This window comes from Trematomus bernacchii, unplaced genomic scaffold (assembly GCF_902827165.1).
Source record: "Trematomus bernacchii unplaced genomic scaffold, fTreBer1.1, whole genome shotgun sequence".
NCBI lineage: Eukaryota > Metazoa > Chordata > Actinopteri > Perciformes > Nototheniidae > Trematomus > Trematomus bernacchii.
The window spans coordinates 3497564-3524276 of record NW_022987698.1 but is presented as its reverse complement, the minus strand read 5'-3'; the positions used below and the strand labels follow the sequence as shown (position 1 = coordinate 3524276).

Sequence of the window (26713 nt, the reverse complement as noted above, 5' to 3'; positions counted from 1 at the left end):
TAAGAGTTTCTCTACTGCTCAAGTAACATGTTTTTTCCTCTTCTCAGATAGACTGTAAGGGTAGTCGCAGCGTGCTCCACTTCTATCAGTGACTGCCATCGAGCATGAAGATAAGAACAGTCTGTACCGCTCTGCTTCAAACACCTCATGCATCTATGTTATGTTGGTATGAAAATGTATGTGTTCTTTGATCATAGTCAGGAAAGTCTCACTGAGTATAGCTGAAATATTGTTCATCATTATGGGGAATTCCATCATGAATTGTAAATAAATCATTAGATTATAAAATGTGTAACATTAGCTGACCTTTTACCTGCAGCTTTGATCGATCAGCAGGCTTCACCTATTTCTGCTTCACTTAGTAATTTCCTACAATTCCCATGATGACTTTCCGATAAAACGTAATCAGACCAACATCAAATCTGCAAGACTTTTGCTTTCGTCTGTCGGTGGAGAACGTTGAAATGATGTCCTCTCTGTTGGATTTCTTCTTACATGATTGTTAAAAGAGGAGCAACATTGTAGGGCTAAAATACGAGCAAATGATCTAGATTGTAGGTTCGTTATAATATAATAATAATATCTGCTGTTTCTGTGCTAGATATGTCTAAACATGATTGACCAGTTATCTAAAGCAATAAGAAGAATAGAGTTTTCTAACACTAAATAGACACAGGCATGCAAGCATTGGTTTGGTTTTAAACAGTATAAAGGGATACATATCTCTCTTAAAAAATCTAAACATTATCTCAACCTAATCAACTTTGAAAAAAATAAAACTCCAACTATGACACATTAAAGATTCTAGGGTACAAACTGATGCATTTCATTATTATATATAAATACTCTAAATAATAATAATTCACAACCCACTCAAGCTACTAATAACTGCAGGATAGATTTTCTCAATGTGGTCCTAACAGACTCGATCAGTTTGTAGTATTGAAGGGCTCTTGAGATGCTAGCGCAGCGTTTCTGTGAGGAATGGGAGAAGGTGCTTACGGTTGCGCTTGGTCTCATCGGCCTCATCCTCGTTGTCCGGGTCGATGTCCTCGGCCTGAGTGATCCAGTCCAAGTAACCCTTCAGATCCTCCTCCAGCTGCTGCTTCTCCCGCAGCTTCTGGAAGTCTCCCCGGGCTTTGGCTTTCTCTCTCTCCTTGGAAAACTCTCTGGGTTCGCAGAGGGACACACAGACCAAACAGGAACACATACAAAAGAGTGCATGAATGACCAAAAAACACACACAGGAAAAGATTATGTTTTTTCAACATGCAATGGAACAGTCTTCCTTCCTGTATTAATCAATATGCATTATTATGATATTTCACTACATTGAATAAATATTATCTACATATTCACATACGTAAATCCAGCTTTTAAATGCCTTGTGTGTTTTTTTTAACCCTAGCCACTGGAGGGAGTTGTACACCTTTGAAAGCGAACACAGCACTATATTTAGATCCCGACAGTACAGTAGTGTATCCTTCAGGCGAGCGTCTTAATCATACAGAAAAGGCAATTTAGGTGGACAGATGGTTTCAAGACACACAAAACATTTGCACAGCATCTGAATTCAAAGATTATATAAAATAAAGACCGTTGAAACTAAAATATGTGGGGATCCAGAAGACGGTGTGTAAATATATTCAGTGAATGTTGGGATATAGCATTACTGAGAGAAATATGTATTAAACTGTGATAATTAAAAAAGAAAAGGCATTTAGGAAGCTGACAAATAAATTATGCCAATCTAAAGAAAGAGACTGCAAGTGTCTGTGTTGATGATTCTGTTAACCTTGTTGGATTTTTTATTTTTTTAAATCTGGGTTTTCAGGCTGGTCAACCATCCAGAGTTAATTCTACTGTAATACCCCACCCCCACTCCACAGAGCTGGGGAAGCAAACTGGGGTTTGAGAGAGCTTAGGAGCGCAGAGGGAGTGAAGGGCGAGGAATAAGATTAATTTCTCTCTCAGGAGGTTGGGTGGGTTTGAGGACGGGGAGGGAGAGGAAACGCTCACTTTGCAGTTGCCGTGGAAAGGACGTGATTTTTTTTATGCCAACAGAGGTCAGAGAAGAACGCCTGAGAGAGAATATTCATTTATCTTGTGGTCTTAACACAGAATAGATAAAGTCGGGTATAATATCTTAATATTTGTGTATCAAAATTGTCAGGATCCTTACATCCCAAGACTCTGCAGCACAGCCTTACTTATTTATAGGCTAAAACTCAATAGTAAGCAGTGCCAGAGTGCACAACAAACACTGCACACGCTTTGCACACTGCACTCCAAAACCACTGCACGAATTTCCTCTTACCCACTTAGCACACCTAACACAAGGTTTAACACGAAAAAGGATCCCAGTATGATCAGGGTAACAAAATAAACACAGGGTGTTCCGAAGCCGATGGCGTCATTGACCTACAGGAGCCAAAAGTAGGCGGTTAACAGACAGAAACACAAAGAGCAGAGACCCTCCAGCCTGACATCAGGTAGAAGGTCTCTGTTTGCAAAGAGAGGAAAGTGCTTACCCGCTCAACACACCCAAAACCAGGTTAAGAACGAAAAAGGAGCCGAAGATCACAAGACTGACAAAGTAAACCCATGGAAGCTCTAAGCCCATAGCATCGTTCATCTGGAGAAATAAGCATAGGCACAGAGGAAGGAGAGGAGTGGGAAGAGAGGAAGAAAAGAGTGAAACAAACTGTCACAGGAAAAAATAGAACAGCTTTTTCTTCAGATGGAGAAGAATAGAGATCATGCAGGTTCATTAAAAGTAGCAGGACAGCATGTTATTGTTGTTGTGAGTTGTTGAATGCATTCAATCTTTTATTCAATCAATCATATCAGAGTGATAAGAGCTGCCTCAAGACGTTTTCAGCAGCGTCACCATCACAATGTCAGTCACATGTTGGTCTGATGTGAGAAGACATGTAATCTGAAGCCGGCTGGCAGTCACATGATATTGGACTGGGAAGGCAGAGACTCACCCAGTACAGCACGTCCGTCCAGCCCTCCATGGTGATACACTGAAACACTGTGAGCATGGCAAACAGGAAGTTGTCAAAGTTGGTGATGCCTCCGTTTGGACCGTGCCAGCCTTCCCTGCACACGCTGCCGTTGATGGGGCATTGACGCCCGTGCCCTGAGATCGCACATGGAGCTGGTTCCTCTTCTGCTATCGTGTCTATAGAACGAGAGCATCATCAGCATTGTGGGAAATGACTGTTTTTTAAATATTTGATTATTTTAAACAGGGGTCTCACACAGTATTTGGAGTAATCAAACAACTTTCTAGCAAGACTGTAACATTTGCAGATATATATGAGATGTGTAAAGTAGAAGGTGTACTCATCAAGAGGGCTTACCCACGCCAGGAATAAAGCAGGTTGCGTGCATTTTACCGATGAAAAGCTCCAGGCCGATAATAGCATAGATGATGATGACAAACAAGACCAGGAGGGCAATGTGGAGCAGAGGGACCATGGCTTTAATGATGGAGTTCAATACCACCTGTAAACCTAAGCAAGGCAGAAAAAGAGACATTTTATATGGAGCTTGGCTGCACTTTGCACAGTAATACAATCCAGCTGCTTCTACTTTCTACCACTCTCTATCCCTGCGATTACTGCAAATACAATCATGATGGTTTACATTTCAAAATATGAAATCTACATTTTTTTACACAACATTCACCATTAAATATGCAGAGGTGGAAAGGTATTCAGATCTGTTTACTTCAGTAAAAGTACTAATGGCACATTACGATGAAATACTCCACCCAAAGTAAAAGCCCTGCATTCAAAACCATTTCCATCCGGACTAATAATATATAAACCTTAAACTCACTATTAAAAAAGGACTATCTATCAATGGCTAGGATCATTAAACAATATGAACAGAAAATAGGTGGTAAACTGTATGTGTTGGGTAAGAGTTGTCTGTGTGTGGGTTCAGCTCAGTACTCACTGGGAACTCCTGAGACCAGCCGCAGGGGTCGCAGCACACGAAAGGCTCGAAGGGCTTTAACATCGAATCCACCTCCGGGTTTTCCTGCGTGACCATGCCCTGACGGATGGTTAATTTCTCCTTCTAATTCGACTTCTTCCTTATCTTCTTTGGTCAAAAGCTCCAAGACAACACTGAAGAGTCTGTGAGAACACAAAAACCTCACACTATGAGTCTGCTGAGGAAAACATGCTGTATGACATACAACAACGTGTTTGCTGATATGTATCTTATGTTAGTAGAGCTCAGTCAGTCTATTCATCGATAATTAGTTTACAGACAGAAGATTAACCGGCAACTACTTTGTCATGGTCCAGTGATGGTTTGTCAATGGTGAACAACATGAATTCATAATACATCCTTCATTCATTTAAGATTTGCACCCTTATTATAAAGAATTACCAATACGTTGTCATACATAAGCCCAAGCACTGTACAGAAAACAGACTGTTTTGTATCATCCATAATCACACATTCAATCATTTCCATTACAAATTATTAATTAATACAACTTTTTATTCGTACTTAGTTACTTTACATTTACTCCCTTAACTAATTGTATTAACTGTAACATATTGTATCTCATGACACAGCTAATCAATTGTGGTTAGCTTAACAGCTGATAAATCAAGCTTTTAGCATGGTAACCTAATTACTGAATCAACCACTAGGAAGTTCTCTCGCACATAATATATTGTAATTCTGGGACTCTATAATAGTACCATAGGCTGAAAACATTTACAAAACCTTCTGAGACATCTGAAGCTTAAATTAATTCCTGGCTGAGAGGGTTTTAATTGAATTGTGGATACCTCAAAGCATTATTTAGCTGTGAAACTATAATGTAGCATGTGTCATCAGTTTACTTTACAGCCACCCACAAACCATACTGATATCACCAGGATGCATTTGAGTTTACAAGAGTGCTACAGCGGAGAAAGCTGAATACAATGCACTGATAATGTTAATAAATCGTATATAAAATGGGAAGTTAACACTGTAGTAGTAGCTTCCACATATTCATAGTGTTTGTAAAAAACATTTGTTTCAATATAAAGTCATGGCTGATGCTGAAAGTGCATTACAGCAGTATTTTACCCCTTTTGTCTCAATATCTATGCCAATGAAAGTATAAAGACGGCAGAAGAATGTTTTCAAAAGTGGCCTAAAAAGGGAAATCAGCAGTGAAAAGACCTTTAAAGAGGTCACTGCATCACAGTCAGTCAGACATTCCTCACCTAGCCAAGAGGGGAAATCATCTGGACACATCACATCAAAGCTGTGCACTAAAGGCAGTGAATGGAGCTGCCGATGGGAAGGAGTTCTGAGGGCCTGTGAGCGCAGTCTGCTCAGACTTATGTTGAACTGAGTCACAGCTGCAAGACTGCCCATGTGCCACCGGGGTATCATTACTCATTCAGTCATGTTCAAAGGAAAACATATCGACACCTTTTACCTCCTTTGTACTCCTCCTACTCCTAAGGAGATCCAGCCTCGTGAATTTAATGCTTTTTTACAAGGTTAAAAAAGGGAATCCTCACATCAAGTGGTTTAAACTGGTTAAACCCGTTAACAACAAATCACTTTACAATTATTCATTTTGTGTACAGCGCTTACTGTGTTTGAGGAGCTTCATTCATTAGTTTCTTCTATTTTAGGCATCCAATGGTTCAAAATTAATTAATTTACTGCTTAAAAAGAACTGCTAATTGATTTTAAAATGCTGTGCAGAAAATAATGAAAAAACTTGAAAAACTATACATCATGGTTCTGAGTACATGGTGAAACAAAAAAAACACATATTTGTAAATTGAAAATCGATACAATTTAAACACATTCATCACTGCACAACATTAGTGTTCAAAGTTGTTGGCGCTATTTTCTTTATGTTTTGGTCTCCACCGACTCCTTTGAGAAATGTAGAGTACGTCACCAGCTAGTAAAAAGCTGTCAGGAAGAGCAGATTAGAACAATCCTTCTACATAAAGGTTAGTTGGAGTACCATCTCAGTACATACAGTAATTAATTGTTAATGAAAAAGTAACATTTAGTTTAGTTTAAGAGCTTTAAATACACTGGAATGATACAAGTAAAGACAAATCGTATCTCATAATTACTCACCTTCACTAATCTACCCTCAAAATGAAAAATGTCACTTTTGTAAGTTCAATTCAATAAATATTTGTTTTCATGACCTTACTGTTATTATTTGTTTTGTTGCAGAGCCATTTTATATTTCTTACACCCACTTTATTATACATGTAATACAAAAACCGTTTTAATAAATCTTTCCACTTGGGTATGGCTCTTTTCTTGATTAAATAAGTAAAAGGCTTTTTATCGTAACCTCAGACCTTACATGTCTTATTTAACTTGCATTTAAACATATTTCTCTCTAACAAGAGCATTATTAAAAAAAAACTGCATTCAAGCCCTAGTAAAAGCACAGCTGAAACTCCAACCCCTCCCTACTTAGGCTGAATGTAGGCTGAACCTTGACCTTATGGCATACATTTATAAAGCCATATTGACAAAGCTATATTTGAATACTGGCAGTATTATTCCAGTGTGTCATTTCAGTGATTTAGCTGCAGCGGTCGATCTCCATAGCAGACGTCTTTGCATTTGACTGCATGGCAGATCAGCCCTGCATGCTGCATACAGACAGAGATTTGACCCAGCTACCCACTGGACTGTGTGTAGGAGAGGAGAGAGAGGAAGGAAGATAGGAGAAAAAAAGAGACACTGCGATAAGGATGAAGATAACGAGAGCAGAGTGTGCACGGGATAAGGAAGAGGGGGGGATTGAGGTGGGGAAGTGTAAAGCATGACGTTCAAGATCAAAATGGAAGGGGGAAGTATAAGAAAGAGCTGCAGAGACAACGCAAAGCAGGATGGGAGAGTGGGAGAAGAGAGGAGAGGAGAGGAGAGGAGAGGAGAGGAGAGGAGAGGAGAGGAGAGGAGAGGAGAGGGAGAGTTGGAGAAGAGATGAAGTATGGAGAGATGGTGACTCACTCCAGTGGTGGTAAAGCTCTGATTTATTCTCTCTGTCTTTTCTGGGTCATACACTGTGGGTGTATGAGGGTCTCTGTTAGCACTTGGTCGCTTGGAACAGAGGCTTAAGCAACTTTCACTTGAACACTGACTGCCTCTCTCAGAAACACTGTCAAACGGCAGCTGTCAAACTGAGAACAATGTGCAAATCACAAAACCTCATGATTTACGACACGTTGTTCAGCTGGCTTGATGCCAAATGAAGCAGGAACTAGTTTTAATCAAATACATTGTTTACTTTCAGATTAAGTATATTGAAATATCTAAACTCGATGACTCACCCTATGACGACAATGACGAAATCCAGCATGTTCCAACCGTTTCTCACGTAAGCGTTTTGGTGCATCACCAAACCATAAGCGATAATCTTCAGAAAGGTCTCAATTGTGAAAATGATGAGGAAGGCATACTCGACTGTTTCCTGCAGACACACAGAAAATAGAAGAAGAATAGATTTTTTATAGGAACTACATATGATGGATTATCATGAAAAAGCATGAGCATGGCATTAATAACACACACACAGGAACAAACACTGAAGCACAAATACAGCAGCATACAGAAACAAACATATACAAAAATGTGGTGTAAACATTTAAATCCAGCTCTGTAGTATTCATGAATGTACCGAAAGAGAAAAGACAAAACAACTTTACAAACGGGAGTGAAACATGTGCAAAATAATGCTGTTAATTGTGTGCCGTTATCTAAAACATTACCCGTTTGTTCAATCCGTAACACAATGTGATATTGACATAGCATTTGAATGTATCAAACCGAACCAAAATAGAAGAGTTGCATGTTGTTTCCCAAATGCCAGTCACTGACATGGCTGCAATGAGGAAAGCTTCAACAAATATGGTATTTAGTGGAAGAGCTATGAAGCAGGCTGAGCCCAAGAAAAGGAGGATGACTGGTTTTACGAGTGATTTACATTTCAAAGTACAATCAATTCAAAAAGAGAAAACTTAACCAGAGCAGCCAAATCTCACCTTGTCTCGACCTCATTCTGATCTGATTCGGTTCTCACACTTTCCGAGACTGTCTCAGCAAATATTCACAGAAGACTTTAATAGCCATGACAACAAGAGAAACCTTCAGTTACACGATAATATTTCAAGCCAGGAAAGAAAGGGAGGAACATCAGTGTTTTTTTGTTTAGTGTTTTAACCTCCAAATTACAATGAAGCTGTTTCGCCTTTTGGGTCAATGAATTTGTTTTGCTATTGAACAGACCACAAAGACAAAAGTGGCATACAGCTGACCACTGATACACATGTACTTGTTGAGCCTGCACAGTTATGTTTCTTTGGTTTAAGCTTGGGAGATTTATTGAAAATATGCTAGAAAAGGTCAAAGATGCTTGGCTTTGCATAGGCCTTGTCAGACAAACTCAAAATTGTAGAATAACCAAAAGAAAAAGCACAAATAAGCACAAATAGGACTATATGGTTAAGAACAGTGATTCACTAAACTGAACATCCGGTCAAAAATCTCTCTCCCTGTATGGATGTATCCGAGAGAATAAAAGAAAAAAAGGTCAAACACACTTTTGTTTTTAGACAGTATGTACTGGAACCAGTGATGTAACTCAGCATTACGCCTCTCTGCGGTTGTTTCAAAGACAGAGAGAACACGAGAACATAAAGCCATCAGGTTGAGGTCGATTAGGAGTGTGGCTTACAACAGAGGCACACGTTGCTAGATAAAGGGGGGGTGTGCATGTTAGTGCACAGGGATGTGTGAGAGGTTGATGGTGGACACGCCACAGGGTGACTCGTCTTATTTAGGACCGTCCTGGGACCTCCCTGGAGATATGAAACCAGAGAGAGGCATCCTTTATGCATGAGACAGGTCAACGTAAACTCTGCACGCAAGCTGGTACGTCTCTCAATACAAACTGCCATTTGACTTTTCACATGGGAAGAGCAAGGATTCTTATTATACACAAATATACAATATATATATATATATAAATAAGACTTCTTCCACTTAAGAGAGTCCTTCATCTCTGTTCTCTGCAGACACCATCAGCGCTTTGGGCTGCGGGTCTCGTTTTCCCAACAGTTTACTGCGGATTGTGAGAAGCACTTAGCCCAGAATAGGAGCCTCTTTGTTACTGAAGTAAAAGGTTGAGTTAAGCTTGTGGCTGCTGCCTCTGTGCCGGAGCATGCTCAGGCCTCAGGGAGCACAGAGAACAGAAAGATGCATACCAACGGGGATGGAAAGGAAGTGACGGAGAGAAATGTGAACAATGAGAAGTATTTCTTGAACAAAAAGGACCAAACAGCTGCTGCAGGAAACTGTTGGTACAAATGAGGATTCATTTAGGGTGGTAATAAGTCCAAAAATAAACTAAAATGATTGAGCCTTTTCTTTGCCTGCCAAAGATCTTAAGAATGACATGTTTCTTTCTCGGGTTTGGTCAGTAATTGAGTAGTAATTGAGCAAATATGGAAAGCAGAAATTCGTTGTCAGAACAGTTTTAGCTTTCCAAGCCACAATTAATTTATGCAAATTGCCACTTCCTGGTTCGAGAAAGCATGTTTAATATAATAGCAACTGATAACCATTCCCTCTCAATTAACCAGCAATGTATTCAATCATCAGCATGTTAAACTGCAAGCAGAAAAAGAACGAGGGAGAGCCACAGAAAGAGAAAGAGTGAAAAACGAAGCCTTTGGGAATGACCATAAATATCTATGACTCATCCCAGTTTATTTGTGCTGAAAAGAGACTTACAGTAGTATATTCTCTTTTCTCATACAGTATATGAAACAATAAGCAGTTTATGTGTTTACATCACTTGCTTATATTCTGTATACACAAACAACATGATACAACAAGCGCTCACACAGGCAGTCCTTCAGTATACAGCACATGCTTATGTACTAAAATGCACGCTAACAGCACATTATAAATTCATGCAGAGCAGGAAACAACATGCCATTATACATGTCCGTCCTCAACGCCCACAGCACTGCAGACCCTCCCCTGCCACAGGGAGACATTCTTGTGTTCATGCACATCTCAGTTCATCTCACACACTCACATCACCATAGGACAAAGGAGGCTAACCCTCTCAACCATGCATTCTTCTACATAACTGGCCATATGACTGAGCCATGCGGACATAAGCAATGTAAACCTATTAAGAATTCAGATGGGCCTGTGTGCAATGCCCATGAGGCTCCGTTTATCTTCTTCCAGACTACACACACAAAGCACCAATTACATTTTGTGCACACTAATAAACAGTGGAAATGGCGTCATGAAAATACAAGACGACACCTTTTTCTTGTTTATTTATACATTATATTGTATCATCTACATAAAGTCTGTTTAAAACGGCAGCCTCCTGTGATACACGAAAACTAATCACAGTGTTGATATTTTGAATTCAAGATATGTATTAAAATACATTAAACATGAAACACTGTCCATAATGTTCATTATTGCTTCCTAACCAGATATGTCCCGTTCCTTTATATCAGCCAGGTCAATGTAATCTATACAACCCAGAGTTCTTTTGTGTACAGAAAAGACAAAAATAATCAAATAAAAATATTCAGATTGTGCTTAAAAAACAAAACACATGTTAATAATTTAAAATAGGTAGGACAGTAAGTCATGACAACATTTGAAAGAGGCCTGCAGCCATTAAATATATATCTCATTAAGGGCACGACAGTGAATTGGAAAAATGAGGATGATGATTTTGTGAATGTGAATAATGCCAATACAGTAATACAGTATATTAGTTGGGGCTGCAGCTAGACTATTTTCATTATTGAGTATTTTGTAAATAATATTTCTGTTCTATAAATGTCAGTGAAAGATGTTTATTGACATTTTACAAAGCACTAACTGATGTAATTCTAGTTTACTGCAATCCAACAGTCCAAACCGAAAACAGAGCAGTTCAGAGCAGATGACAAATCTGAAAATATTCATTTGAGAAGCTGGAAAGCAGATCATTTCTGCAATTTCTTAAAATAAATGTCTCAAAGTTTTAATGTGAAATTGAATACATTAAACTAATTGCTGCAGCTCTAATTGATGCTAACAAATGCATTCTGCAGCCTGTAACATGTATTTATTATGTTCTTATTACATGATCACCTGAGTGTTACTACATGTGCGTGTATGAAAAGCCACATCTGAACATGTGGTGGCGAGGCCATATTCCCATGAGTCACAGTGACATCATGCATGTTTGATATCTGTGTGCGACCAGAGCGCTTACAAGCAGAGCAAACACAACAAACTACAGTACGAGCTATAATACCAATGTCAACACAAACCATATATAGTGCAGCAGAGAGTCCACACAGTCAGCACATACAACCAACACACAGAGAGACCATGACGTACACTGTGCAGCTGGCAGCCACGGGACAGTTTGAGAGCAGACCTCAGAGTGCCACAGAAACGTTATAATGTCATTTTGGATCTGATCCTGCACACAATAAGCAGACGTATATTCTGTAGGACTTTCCACATCATTCTCCCTCCCCCATGTGCTCTCATTTCCTCGCTAACTCTCTTTCCTTCCCCTGTCTGTAGAGATCAGTCAGTGCCATCCAGCCACACCAGGCATTTAGTGCCTCTTCACCGCCTACTCCTGCAGGTTTGCACAGTAAATACATGTGTTTGAGTGTGCAGGCTATGTTGGGATGCATGTTTATGTGTGTGTTATGCATGTGGTTCGTGTTAATCTTAAGGCCTGTTACATTACCATAACAGCTGATCCTACTTTCAAGAATTTGACATTTTATTACTGTTTGTATATCATTTCCTGGTAGTTCTTAACAGGAAATGGACTCTGATTATGCATGTCTCTACATTGAATTTCATTGTTCAATTTTCAAATCTTTTAAACTGCTGACTAAATTCAATAATAAAAGATAAAAAAGAGCAGCAAAATGTCTTGAAATCCAGCAATTACATGACAAAATAAAATGTGATATATACCTCATCTGTTCTAATGTCATGATGATCCACGTGTTTATATATATATAAATGTATATCTACATGTGTATTTGTGGGTGGTATGTGAAGTACTGTGGGGGTGGGCAGGAGTAGTGTGCGGATGTGGATGTCACACTGCCAAGAAAAACACTACATGTGCAGGTCATCTTATATATACCCACACTACCAGTATCTTCACAAAGAAAGAAGACATCACACTGAATATTTCTTGCATAAGCTCTGTGATGTATTGCTAAGTTTGGCCCTATAAGTAACACGATCTACACAATTGATGTAGTTGTAGAATCAAAATGTTCTCAGTTAGCAAAATGCTGCAGCTTTCACACAGGCCTGTTTGCTTTACACAATAATAGCTCAGTGCAGTATTACTACATTAAACATATTTTCATGTGACTGTAGTGAAGAGAAGAGGGAGGTAATGGAACTGAAACCTGAATGCATCACCTCAGGGGGAATAAAGCTTTCTCATGAATTTCCATTTCAGTCAAGCTTACACACTATTTTCTCTATTACAAATATGGACACACACACATAAACACACACACACTTTATGTAAGGAAGACAATATGATATATAGAGTAACTGGCGTGAAAACCAAATCAAAACTCAGGAAATTGAAGTAAGATCCCAGAAGACAAAGTTCAGCTCTTCAGCTCAACGCTGCACGTCAACCAATCAGCTCGGCTCTTCACTTTTATTGAAATTCCTCCCTTGTAGCTTTTGGCTCAAGCATGCATTGAACAAGACTTTGCTTAAGTCAAATATGCTTACACAAAAAAATATTGGATTACTGACTCAATGCATTAAATTCAGTATCTGTCTTGCGGTTAAATTATTATAATATCCATGATTTCCATGATAAGGAAAGGAAGATAACTGTAGCTAACATGTACCTCCACTGCTATATTTGGGTTTGCAGGTTTTCTTTATTGTCTCTTCAACAACTCTTCTCATTATGATTTGGTGTCATACTCAGTTATCATGCCTGGCATGTTAAATGCATTGCTCTCACTCTATCGACTTCAGTCTCCCTCACATACACAGATTGGAAAAGTTTGCAAAGTAAAACAAAAATATATATATATTTGGTTCATAGGAATCGTCTGTGATTCTCCTTTAAGAAGGCCCATTTGACGCACATGCTCTGCTGTTGTACTTAATCATGGCTGCACTTTCACGCTGTATCCACACGAAGCTAACACCGCTCTCATTTCCTCATTGCTCTCTCTCTTACACACACACTTGCACACACATGCAGAAATACACATTCAAGATAACAAGCAGGGACAGTGCTAGTGTGAGCGCCAAATGAGCAGTTACATTAAGTGACTAAACACATACTACTACCATCATCTCTATGGGAGTCCACAGTCCAGACGTTGCTGATTGTGCCAGCCATTACACACACACACACGCACGCACGCACGCACGCACGCACGCACGCACGCACGCACGCACACACACACACACACACACACACACACACACACACGCACACACACACACACACACGCACGCATCCTGAAAGAACCACACACTTTCCAATGCTGCACACACAGACCCGCATGCAGGGTTCAAGGTAGTGTACAGTATATGAAATGCCTACATACACACTCCTGACGTTCTAGATGCACATTAGCTAATGTGAAAAGACGTCTGAGCTGAATTACCACTAAACCTAATGACTGTTTCATGTCAGGATCAGATGAAGAGCAGAGAGGAAGATGAGGCCAGGAACTGCACAGGGATGGTTTCAGCAGGACTGATTCTCCATATTTTATTTCCTTTCCATCCTTTATTAGTCTCTTGTCATAATAAATGGATCTCACAGTCTATGGACGGAGCTACTTTTTTGTCTGACTGATTTGATGGTATTGATACTCTTAATCCCCTATCATACAGTTTTTCATCAATATATTATAGGTCTCAAGATATACAGTATACAAAACATGTCTCTGAAGTGTTTGACTCGAAATACCAAACAGATCATGCATTGTAGCATCCCATAAACCCCTCTGTTTCAGGCCTTTTTCAAAAGTGCTGATTCTGTATCTGTAGCTTTAAATGCAAATGAACATGAGCATGATTTGGAAAAGAAAAACAAGAGACACTTTTTCACACAAATGTCCAAAGTTAAATGTATTTTTACGCACCACCTTGAAATTCAGGTATGGTTAGGCTTAGGTTACAGATGTAATTAGACCAGTGGCGTCACTACCAAGGTACTGTACTTAAGGAACTTTACCCCGAATAATGAAAACACATTTTTTAGAAAGTCACTGATTTTTACTGCAAAACCCACACACATACCACCAACTGCTTCATTCGTCACCCACATACAAATGTACAATATTCTTTACACGCGCAGCCACAACATTGGCACATAAAGCACTCCTCATGGAAATGCATGTCATCAACTCCCAGAGCGTAGACTAGAACCACAGGCTACGATTACTACATCAAAACAAAGAATGTAGCAATCAGCAACATCAGTGGCTAAAGGATTTTATATCATGTTTGCTATAAGGCGATTCAAAACAAGAGAATAACGAATACAAAGTGTGCATGTACATGTATAGTACGTGTGCAAAATGGGGAACCTAATCTGCATCTTTCAAATTGTTTGAAAAAGTGACATGAAGGATATCATTGATGCACCTACAGTATTATCAGATAAGACAGAAAACTTCACAGTATGGTGCCTCTGATAATCTCTGACATAAACCACTACAATCTGGCACATGCCCCTCAGTTGTCACACTGAAGCTCTTGGTGGCTGTGATCAGTCAAAAGGCATTGGCTGCCAGTCACAAGTTTGGCACTGTGATGGTTGTTAGTATGTATTTGCATCGTAGTTGCTCATTTTGTAGTACACAGTATGTGAATTTCACACCTACAGTATAACATATTTGTAACAACACTTTACTTTAGCGTGGCATTTGTCTTGTCGTGTAACAGGCCTGAGAGTTCATTGAAGTCACTGTTAAATTGTGAATGAGTGAACTGACTGTCGATGTAAGTTTTAGGGGGTGACTGCTGATAGATCCATGTGATTAGTTAAACTGCAGTGCATTTGAACCAGATTGGAACTGCCGACTGCTGACCTAGATGGAGCTGATAAACTATAGCAAGTATTCATTTAAAATTAAAATACAGCTATTCTCCTAAAGCTAAGAGCAATTTTATGTTAAACAGGCTTTTAATGTATCTCGCAAGAACAGGAATACCTTTCATGTTGCACTACGGCATCAGGCAAGTGTAACTTTTGAGGATAAAACTGTGGTTTAAACTTTAGGACTTAATGTTTAAAAAAGACTTACTACTCAACATAGTTTCGTTCTGTTGAATCCATTGATCTTTCACTTGCACCAAGCATTTAGTAAAACTGCAAGATAATCAAGTCGTAAAATGACTGTAACATATTTGTACAAAGCCTGCCATCTCAATTAAAGATGGCATTAGAAAATATGTGCTGTCTGGTTGTGTGTCACAGTATAAAACACAATAACACTACATTCAATTACTGGGGGATGACAGGCATGTAACTGTCATTATTCTAAACAAGCTGCACTTGTTCATCTTAAACAGGGGGGACAGTTGTTTACAATGACCATCTCCCACCCCATCACCTCTTCTTGTCTCAACCACTTGAGCTAGTTGTTGCAGAAAATGTAGCAAAAGAATATCCTTTTTTTTATTTTAAATGTAGGAAAGCTGTCATAGTATGAAAAACATGCCACCATTTGCAAACAATCTGAGTATAAAAGATGTCTTGTAACAACCAATATCATAGCACTACCTTTTGTGCAATCTGAGCCAAATTTCTACACGCTTAGTCATTAGCATTCAATCATATTTAAAAAATATTTATCAAAGTGATTCATGAATTTAAAAAATCCTGAAGTGTTAAAGCATCCTAATATGAAACAGATTAAAGCTGTGCATTCTCTGCTGGTTTCCAAATGACCTCTGAATTGGTTTGTGGAAGGACATTTTTGTCTTTACATGCTTGTGTCCTTTTGTCCCCAGTAAAATAAATAGCGCTGCGGCTCCAGAGTTATGCAATTACAGTAGTATGGGCAAACACTTCATGATACCGTACGCAATTCGCTGTGTTGCCTTCCGAAGGATGAGATGTATGAATCATATTCTTCACGAAAAGGTCATTGTTTTGCTCAGCTACCTTCAGCAGGAGCTGCCCGGGGTGTTGAGTCTCAGATAGATAAGTCAGAAGTGACCTTAAAGTGAAGGCAGACTTTTGTCTGTCCCCTAGACAAGGTGGGTGCAGAGGAGACACAGTCACATGCAGAATGGGCTGTGTGTCTTATGACTAAACAAATGAAGAGCAAGAAAGGAGAAAGCTTAGCAGGAAAATATTGGGGAAGTTACTGAGTTCCGGACAGGGTTTGTTTTCTTACGTGCCTGTGTGTGAGCTCGCTACATCCTGTTACTCACTTGTGCCTCCTGGTGTTAGCAGGACCCCAATCTTTTGCCCTGTGTTCAGCCCGAGGAGGAAATTGCTTTCTATTTATAATGAGCTGCTGCATTTAACCAAGCCTTACTAACAAGACGAGCAGACTCATGCTATTTAGGCCTCTGTGACTTTGCAGCATTGCAGTTCTAACCCAAAGCATCTCTGCAGCACATATAGACTCAATGTGGACAGTGTAGCACAAGCAGAGGAACAGATGCAGTAGTTTTACCTTTCAAGAGTTAAGGTTAAATGAGAACGCACTAAGTAAACATATCCATGAGTCTAGAAGTCAGCTTGTCTGTTTTAAGGTTTCTGTTTCTCTTGGTGCTGAAAGTTACACCACTTCTGAATGTATTACTCAGTGAAAAGCAGCTGAGCTCAGCAGCCTTGTGATATAATGTGATCCTTGCTTTACACATCAGGCCTCTCAGCACCCCACCTCAGGTTTCATATCAGTCCTCAGTCCGCCTGTGAGCCTGCGGAGCAGAGCGGTGTGAGATGGCAATCTTCCCGACAGCCTTACCTGCTGGCTGCTTTTGCAAAACTAGCTCAGCACTTTTGCCTGTAGTGCTCCTCCTATGACTACAGTGTGAGTTCTGTAGAACAACTAAGGCCAAGCTGGCACACCTGCCCGACAAAGTATTCTATTGTTCAGCCTCTGCTGAGAAGGGAAATATTGCATTATTCGCTCTCTGGTATCTGATTTATTGTTGGCACTGCAGGATTAAATCAAAGTTCTGTGCAAGCAATAGACAAGTATCAGTATAAGGATCGGCAAAAACATCTATAGTGCAGACAAGAATCCATAAAGGAGGCAGTTGTGCATTTGAACTTTAGCCCCACTGAAAAAGCAATGAAATGATAATTCATTAGCATTAACATGTTTTACCATCTCTACTTGCATGTGAGCCTTATCAATGATGAAGCTCAGTTCTGGACCGTGTGAGAGGCAACACACAAATTATAGCATTTCTTAATGGGTGCATCCCTGAATCCAATCATTTTTGTTTACAGAGACATATAAACTCCAGTAACAAATACTAAACAGACAACAGACATATTACAAAATATTCCGTTGCATTATATTAGATCAGATTAGAAGTGGAACGTAGCTTATTTCCAAGCAATGTTAGTTATTAAGTTTGATGGCATTTGGTTATCCCTGGAGTGAATATTGAAACGCTCCCAGACCTCCTGAGAGTGCTCAGGATTTATTAACACTGCAGTTAGGCTCCATAATGATTGCGTTGCAAATCTATAAAAGGTCCCGAAGGTAGAGGCTATACGTCAGTTAGGAGTATAAAAAAAGCCCCTGTCAACGCTAACACACATGGTTCATTATCAGTCTGAGGCCTGGACACACTTTAGTGAGTGGCATCTGTCGCTGATTGCTGTTTAGCTCAATGGAGTTGCTACATCCGTAAAGCAAAAAGAAAAAGACAGCTGGTGTGTGTGTCACTACTCTAGTGCAGTATTAAAATAGTCTTCCAATGGTATTGTTAATGTCTTTAGATTCACATTAGGGGCGCAAGATGCAGTGTCCTACCAGTCTCTAAAACTGTTTTCCCAGATTCTAGTTCCATACTTCTCGTTCAAGTTTCTGCCTCTTGACCCTGTTAGGACAATCCAACTCTTCTACTTCCACTCCCAAGCAAACCCTGACAACACACTGTATTGTACATGATACTTCACCATACACTGTAATGTCCCAGGTGGCCCACTTTCCCCTGATGCACAACCTCTGTGTAAACAAACACCCTGAGATCACCCTCCAGGAGGTCAAACACAGAAGCAGGACACATTACTTCTTTAAAGTAGACCAGACACACTTTTTACTGAAGTTGTAGCTAATCTAGCACAGCAGGTTGAGCAGCGTAACATTCAGAGAAACACTCCGGTCGGTCTTTTACAGCAGGCTGGTATCATTTCTCTAACATGGTCCTGCTCTCAGACGAAGCTTTCAAGAACATTCAAACGTCTACACTGAATACACTGCACATGAATCATTGAACACTACAGCTGCATACTGCTCATAAGGACCACATTCTGTGTGTTTGTCTGGCTTTTGGAGAGTGCACTCATCCCCAGCTGTGGAACAATGCTTACAACACTACATCACCCATAATTCATCACACAGACATAAATGCACAAGGTGCACAGAGTGGTGCAATGACGATAAATGCTAAAAATAGAAAGCTGAATAAAACCTCAGTACAGGGAAACTATGACATGATAAAGCACCAATGAGGGTAGTTGTCAACGTGTTTCTGTGTATAGGCACAGCAGCATATCTGCACCATAAAGCAATATACTGAAGATACAATCTGTATGCAGCATCTCGAAAGAGGGATAAAATCAAGCTTTGTCAACTGAAAGAGGATTATGACTAGCATTTGGTTGTGTATTTTAGGATCTAACTAAGATTGTCTTCCAAACATATCACAAACATCGCAACTGATAACAGTCATTCATTCAAGCCATCCATCATGGTCTCCACTCATTGAGTTAATCTGAAAACTATGCAGAGCATTACCAATCAGTCTTTAGTCTGAGTAGCAGCAATTAACAACAGGCACCAAATGAATAAACAGATTATTACAGTGATGTAGAAACTACTCACCAGGTCATGGTTTGTGGAGTTGGAATCATCTGCTGGGAAGGGTACATACACAGCTAAGGCCATACAGTTGGCAAAAATAGCAATTAATATAAAGATATCAAATGGCCTGAGGAAAAAGGTTAAGGAAAACACGAAAATGATGTATTAAACAGTAAGAAATACTATGGGTATGTTAAGTTATTATGTGTGATATATTCTTCTCCTAAATGATTTGATCCGTATTTCTCGAAAAATATCTCAATCTGCAGATTTACCATATTAGCCAGATGACACCAAGAAACAATTTCCATCTTAAAATTAGTAATAAATCAAAGCACAAACTCTTTAAAATATACAAATAAAATGTTGTCCTGATGCACAACTTCATGAAAATAGATTATTGGTTAAAACAACCAACCAAACTACAGTTTACTATACAGTAGCATTGCTTTATATCTTTCTGCAGAAAAATATGTTTTAATCTTACGGTCAATTCTTCACACTCCTTTGATCACTGACAGGATATTTCAATTAAAAACTTTTAGAAAAACAAACACACTGCTGCACTGCTGCATGCAGTCCATGCAGAACAACTTGGACTGCTGATACAGCCACAGCTACATTTCACAAAGAGTGCTGATGTTAAATCCCTATTGACCTTTTTTTTGGACAGAAACACAAAGGCGGATTATAAAATATTTCTTTGCCATTCACATTAGGCAATCTCCTTTATGACATCTGATGGATTTTGTGATATCAACATCTGCTTTAAAGATGCAATTCGATAGATCTTTAAAGCAAAAATCAAATTTGAGCAAACAGAAATGCTCAGTTTTGGATTAATGCATACAGTTAAGCTCTCCCTCACTATTCTATGGATATGGGTTCAAGAACAAATGAACAAAAGAAAGTAAAAACCATAAACCACCTAGTGAAAGCGTTGTTTGAACTAGAGGTTCAGATGATATACTGGAAGATTAGCTCTGGTTTAACTCGAGACTAATTTCACTTGGTGTCCAACCAACAGGCCAAAACACGAAGACATCCAATCTCCACGGACACAAACGAAACGAGTCTCACATTGAACCAGATAACGCTTAGTGTTTTTCCTTGAAAGATTAATCGGCTAACCAAAAAGGTTCCAATTAGCTTTCCAATCTTATCGATTTATCAGCTTAATCTGAGCTCTGTGAACAGGTAATGGTCTTTGGTCAAATCTCCACACAGACATGCACCCAGCCCCACACTAAGCCGCAGTTAAGGATACTTCCACTCCACCAGGCTGATGCAGGCCCTGCGTATGGGGTTGTTGAGTTTGAGGCAGAACAGAGCCCTCGGGGGCCTGCTGTTGGCGTTACTGCCCTGTTTCTTGCTTTTGGCATACTGCTGCCTCTTCTTCTGTGCCAACGCACCTACCGGGATGGTAGTGGACGCTGGGGCAGGCAGGGCAACAGGTGCGGGGGGTGCCACAGGGGCTGGGGCAGGGGCCACAGCAGGGGCAGGGGTAGAGGCAGGAGGGGCCTCTGGGGCCACGGGGGCTGGGTCCGGGGCGGGCCCGTTGGCGCTCATGGTGTGGGCGTGGCTCTGTGAGGAGCATCCAGCAGCATGGATCTGCCAGGGTAGACGGGGTGGCTAGAGGAGGGCAGAGCAATCTGACCAATGAGCTGGCACGTCACCAGGGGGAGCGACTCTGGTGCTGCTGGCATAGTTTGCCTCTGAGAAGGAGAAAAAGGGGAGAAAATCATCAGTATATTTCACAACAATATGTTTTACAACAATAAAGACTAATTGATAGTGCTTGTCTTCAAATCACTACAGTACATCGACTTGCATAATGCAATACAACACACTTTAAGGTTGTTGTCCGTGTTTATAAAGCTTTGTAAGACCCAAATGCATAAGTTTGACCTGCAACAAAGCTACTGAGACCTCTCAGGTAACGTTTCCGTTATTCCCAATATTTCAGTTCATTATGTCAGTTCAATGTCTGATAAAGCTGCCTTTAGATTGTGTGACCCCAAATGCTTTAACAGGCCTCCTTATGCAATACATTGGTTGTAACATAATCATTTGAGACCTACTGTATGCCTGTTGTGTAAATCATTCAAATAATGTTGATTAAGTGGCTATCTCTTCTTCCTATCTTCTCCCTTCTTCTTTTCTCTCCTTTCTTTTTTAAATCTGTGTGTAAAGCCTCGTATAAATGTGCTATCTAATACAGCTTGACTTGCCTTTATCAAATATGTTTTCTTTATTCAAGTTACTGACAATCCAGCTCAAACTGTAATGTTTCTACTAGAAGATGGAGCTAAATCAAAATATGTCTCTCCCATCAGTGCTCGTGCTGCAGAGGTGCACAGAGAAGGTATAAAATACATTAGATGGTCCAAATGGTCTCAAAGGCAATGGGAGTACAGTGAAGTAAAAAGATGAAGACAGGGGTAATTCATATTGGTATATAAAAAAAATACTGAGCTACAACTTATGTAACAACGTTTTAGTTTAGCTTAGACATAACTGATGTTATGATCACAGACCTACACATATCAAAGATGGCAGAATAAAGAAAATAAGTCGGACAGCTCATTGAACTGCTCCAGTCTCTTTAAGGATGCAACCTAGATAATTCAATAAGGTCAGCACACTTGTAATGTGTCTTGTTTGTTTTCATAAACAGTGAAAATTATGAAATGTGCCACTGAAGCTGAGGACCGTTCAACGAGAAATATAGCAGGTTGGCCTGGTTCTGGTGATGCCATTAAATTCTTAAATGTATTTAATCCAACATTTCCTAAATCTGAACATATATGAGGGGAAAATATAAGCAGATAATATGCAGATGTCAACAGGGAAATTAAGCTTTAAATTCAGCCCTGCCACTCTCAGGCATCTCTTGGTCACATCAGTTGTGTAAGTCCTTGAACTGCTGAGCAGGCCCCGCAGAGGAAGGAACAGAAAAGGTCACATTGCAGTGATGCCCCAAGAAGAATTCATCTTCATATGGCAAAGAGAAAATATGATATGTGTGTTACTGTGATGTAAGACTGCACATCATGTAGTGAATTCAGCCAGCTTTTCATCTCCTTTGTGCTACGATGGTGTCTTGATGTAGCCGAGGCTAGTGAGCTCGATTTATGAACAATGCCTACCAAATGCGCTTATTTTTGGAATTTTAATTTCACTGCTGCATCGACAACGTCGACCGTGCACCCGTGATGAAAATGAACACTGACATTTCCATGAGCGATTCGTGACAAAGTAACCATCACCAAGCGTCCTCGTAATTCTCCTTGGACGCCACCAAGGTAGGAAATGGCAAAATCCCCCCAAAAAATGATGTGAAATGACAGGCTGACTCCGGGCGCTCATAGTGAACAATTGAGCATCGCACAGCCGTAAGATGGTCCTCGCTGCAGCTCAGCAGAAAGCATCTTTATTACAACAAACCTGGATCAGAGAAGCTCTGACTCTCAGGGCTAATATAGTGGACAGTCCACATGACCAGAGCCCACCTCTGTTTGTGGAAAAAGGTACCAACCCGGTATCAGCCCAAATCAAACTCCATTAAAATGTATTTACGTGTATTGTTCATGACAGCGCGATTAATCTCCTCCTCTGAATCCATAAATCATGACAGCGTCGAGAGAAAAGTGGCCATTTAATTATAACGGCTGTCCTCTGGCAATAAAGGCTATCATCATTGCCTGCATGCAGGAAAACGCAGCTATGCTAAGAGGCTAACTTCAGTCAGTGGAGCAGAAACCGCACCGTGCTGTACCTTTTATCCGAAGACTTTATGACTCAGGTCCTCTCCGCTCGGTAACACGGGTCCAGGGCGAGAAACGCAGGTTCGGTCTCAAACAGCGGGGTCAAATTCATCAGCTCCGGTAGCAGGAGGGACACATACAGCCTGTGCATTAATTAAGCTCTTCCATGGTGATCGTGGAGAGCTGGAGAGCTGGAGACAGGAGAGTGCGCACCAGACAACAGAGCATCCTCGTCCGCTGCCTGCTTACCGTCACGGCGCCAGTCAACAGTGAAAGAACAGCAGAGCTCTCCTCCTCACATCCGGAGGTGCTGCTGTGGCATGTCCGCAATGTTACCTGCTCACCGATAAAAAGGTGACCCACTTAAAACAGGGTGTCACATGCCGCATGCGTTAATCACGTGAAGGTCACGAAGGCAACAGAATAGACTCAAATCAGTGAGCCTGGTTATTTGTTCATTTTGTAAGTGATCTATGAGGCACTAAACAGGCTTAGTAAATTATCTTACTTTCTAAAAGGGTTTACAGGTTGAACCTAATGGTTAAACAAAAAGACTACTTTATTAATGCTTTATTGTTACGTTTTAACCTACAGTCTGTGGTTTTAACCCAGGGCCGTCCCTGGCCAACTTGGGGCCCCAATCGACATTGTGAGATGAGGCCCCCCCCCTCCCAACCAACAGGAGTGAAAAATATTTTTTTGGAAACAAAGTACTTTGCAAATATAATTCCTGTTTATTATTATTATCAACACGGTTACTTTTTTATACAGTGAGGTAAATGGTAAATGTGCATGTATGTCGTTCAGTATGCGTTTACAGGTGAATACGTCTGCATTTCCTGCCAAATACTAGCCTCAAAAAGATAAAAATATAATTAATGCAAATAAACTACTTCTAATAATAATAATAATAATAATAATAATAATAATCATAATCAATTCAATAATATAAATACTATATTAATATAGTTGTAATATAGTCAAGACAAAACATGCTTATTACATGCTCAAAAACTGATATTTCTTAAATCTGTATTCAAATGTAGTTCCCTCTGTCAGCAATGTATCAACAACTACACACACATTTCTATCAGTATTTCTCTGTGTTGTGGTTGACATGATGATGACTGTTAGGAGTTAAGGGGAGAGGCTGAGCATCACCATGAAATGTGCAAATTGACATAAAAATGAATAAAAGGGGAATAAATGCTCCATGTTTTTTAGGCTGTAAACTGTAACTGTTATGTACTGTTAGCCAGCTAGACAGACAGTGTATCACTCTTCCTCCTGTACATTAGCAGATAAAAGGCATAAAATACTTGAATGAATGGTAAATAAAGAATGCAGGGGTGCGCGGAGAACTGCGCTGAGAACTGCGCACAAGCCGAGCTCAAAAGCCGAGGACCCCTGCGCGAGGCCCCCTGCGCAATGTGAGGCCCCATGCAGCCTGCATGATCGGCCTGTAGGGAGGGACGGCCCTGTTTTAACCCATTACCAAGAACAGCTTTTGTGTTGCCAACATATGAACATCCCTTACATCACATTAACTGACAACTTATCAATAAAAAAAGGATTATAAAGCCAACTGATTTATTTACCATAACACAACTTAAGTAACACTTGGGAGACCCTAATTGGTATTCATTCCTATGATTAGCAAGGGTAATTTATTAGAATGTAGCCTACTACCAAATAAAGACAGGATAACATCCATCAGGACAATAACTGCTCCCCAAATTTCAAGACCAATTTTGTCAATAAATAATTGCCATTCTATAAGTGAAAACTGACACTATTTCCTGCTCAAAATATTATTAAAGTAACTTGTTTTTTTTAAATAAATGATACAAAATGATCAAAAGGACATGGAATCATTATAAAGTAAATTATAAATAATGAGCAATAATAATTTATAATTTCCAATCTTCAGAGATCTGGGTTCTGTAAATGCAAAAGGCCCATCAGTCAAGACTAAGGCATGTTTGACAATGCACTGAATTGCAGGATTGGGAGATTCTGCTGGTGAAAGGCTTCTCAGGCTTCTCAGGCTCTCCCCCCCCCCCCCCCCCCCCCCCCCCCCCCCCCCCCCCCCCCCCACACTACAACAGGCTTTCTATTGATCATCAGCAAGCAGTTGCTCAGCAGTTTTTTTGACATCGTTATCATTCATTTGGAGTTGTGAATCTATCTTTTTTCCCCTAATGTTTTTTATGTCTATCTTGTTTAAGTCAGTGAAAATGTCTCCTTTACCCTGACATGTTGCCCTCCATCAAACTGTTCCCTTTGCAATGGAACTACATTTCCCATTTGCCTCCTGTGCATGTGATGATAAAGTAAGTCACACCACCCTCCTTTTCTAATGGTAAGACACACTAGAGCAGCTCATTGTGAGCAAGCACATTCTGGAGTGTTTCAGATGTACAAAAACATGCCTTCCCCCACAAACGTATCATTAATTTAGGTATGTCCAGCGTGAAACCATTTTACATCCAGAAATAATACATTTGGTTTTACATCAGCCTTTTCTCTGGGGTCAAATAGAATGCCTCCCATTACGCACTACACCAATAAACCATTGTAACTGTCTTTACTGGTAAATAATTGTAACTATGTGTAAGTTAAAGTATACTCATTCTAAACTTGTCATTCATTTTGAATGGTGTTAGTTTTGACGTAATCTTTTAATCCAATGGTTAACATTGTTGTTAAATTAGAAAAAAGCTGATTGTAGGTTAAGACAGTCTTGACAAATGCAACTGCATCACAAGGTACTTGTACATCTGTCATGCATGAACACACTAGTCCCACCCTTATAAAAAACAAATGACCAAATGATAGCTTTGACCTACAGAAGACCCTTAAAAACTCTTCAGTTGGTTTTTACTTTCAAGGACTAATTACATTGGTCAAGGGACACGAGTAAAAGCAGCACTTAGAAACACCAACCGTTAGGCCACTGACTTTTGTTATAGAGTATTTCAATTAATGGTTTCACCCAGAAGTATTTCCTTTCTCAAAGTAATGCTTTCATTAATATCCAAAACCATAGAACAGCATAAAAACAGAACCTGGTCATAAAATAGCCATTTTCAATAAATATTAGTGACCACAGATCATTACTGCTGAGCTATTACTGCAGTGTAGTAAAGATCCTACCTGCCAGAGTAGAACAGCTGAGCCTCGTCTTCACCTACATGTCCCAGCTGACACCAGGCAGCAGAAAACAGTCCTGTTCTCGGGCGGGCTGGTTAGTGAGTGAGCAGCAGCAGTGTTTGGTGAGAGGAGGCAGGGACGAGGCTCCCCATATCAACTTACCTGTCTGCCCAGGATAATGGTTTCTTCTAGAATCGCCTTCAATTATTCACCTATGGATGAGGGGTGTGTGTTGGTAATTGTGTGGCTGCTGCTGCATGTTGTTGTTTCAGAAGGCCGACAACTGTGAACTCATTTTTTGTACATTTTGTTAATGAGAGGCAATTCTCTATCCAAACTAAAATCTGAGTTTTAACAACATCTTCATTTAAAACACAATGTATTGATATAATATTAATATATTAACTCAGGGTTTATGCATTGTAGGTATTTCTGTTATTTGGTCAACTCTGTATCGTGTATTCACAGAAAAATGTTGAACAAGATTAAATCTTTGATAAGATTATTTTGTATTTAAAGGTCCCATGTCATGGCCATTTCTACTGATCATAATTCCATTGTTGAGGTCTACTAGAATAGATTTACTTTGTTCAATGTTCCAAAATGACATTGGTTTCTCATACAGCATCTCTGTATAGTATGTGTATTCACTCTCTGTCCTAAACG

At 39.9% G+C, this 26713-nt stretch overlaps 1 protein-coding gene across 1 annotated transcript; it reads right to left on the bottom strand.

The window, feature by feature from the left end:
- Positions 1-934: 934 nt before the first annotated feature.
- LOC117489735 (voltage-dependent L-type calcium channel subunit alpha-1D-like) lies at positions 935-20452 on the bottom strand. Its single transcript, XM_034139259.1, has 8 exons — positions 20395-20452; positions 19149-19254; positions 7344-7483; positions 3970-4151; positions 3369-3521; positions 2991-3187; positions 2532-2635; positions 935-1169 (listed from the first exon to the last, which is right to left on the bottom strand). Exons 2-8 carry the CDS (start codon positions 19209-19211, stop codon positions 962-964), a joined length of 1047 nt encoding a protein of 348 aa, XP_033995150.1. The 5' UTR covers positions 19212-19254; positions 20395-20452; the 3' UTR covers positions 935-961.
- Positions 20453-26713: the final 6261 nt, after the last annotated feature.

Coding starts and splice junctions, on each gene's coding strand:
- LOC117489735 (XM_034139259.1), bottom strand. CDS start 19,211: ATGGCCTTAGCTGTGTATGTACCCTTCCCAGCAGATGATTCCAACTCC. Junction 3,188..3,368: donor CTGCTTTATTCCTGGCGTGG/GTAAGCCCTCTT, acceptor CTCGTTCTATAG/ACACGATAGCAGAAGAGGAA. Junction 2,636..2,990: donor GGACGGACGTGCTGTACTGG/GTGAGTCTCTGC, acceptor TTATTTCTCCAG/ATGAACGATGCTATGGGCTT.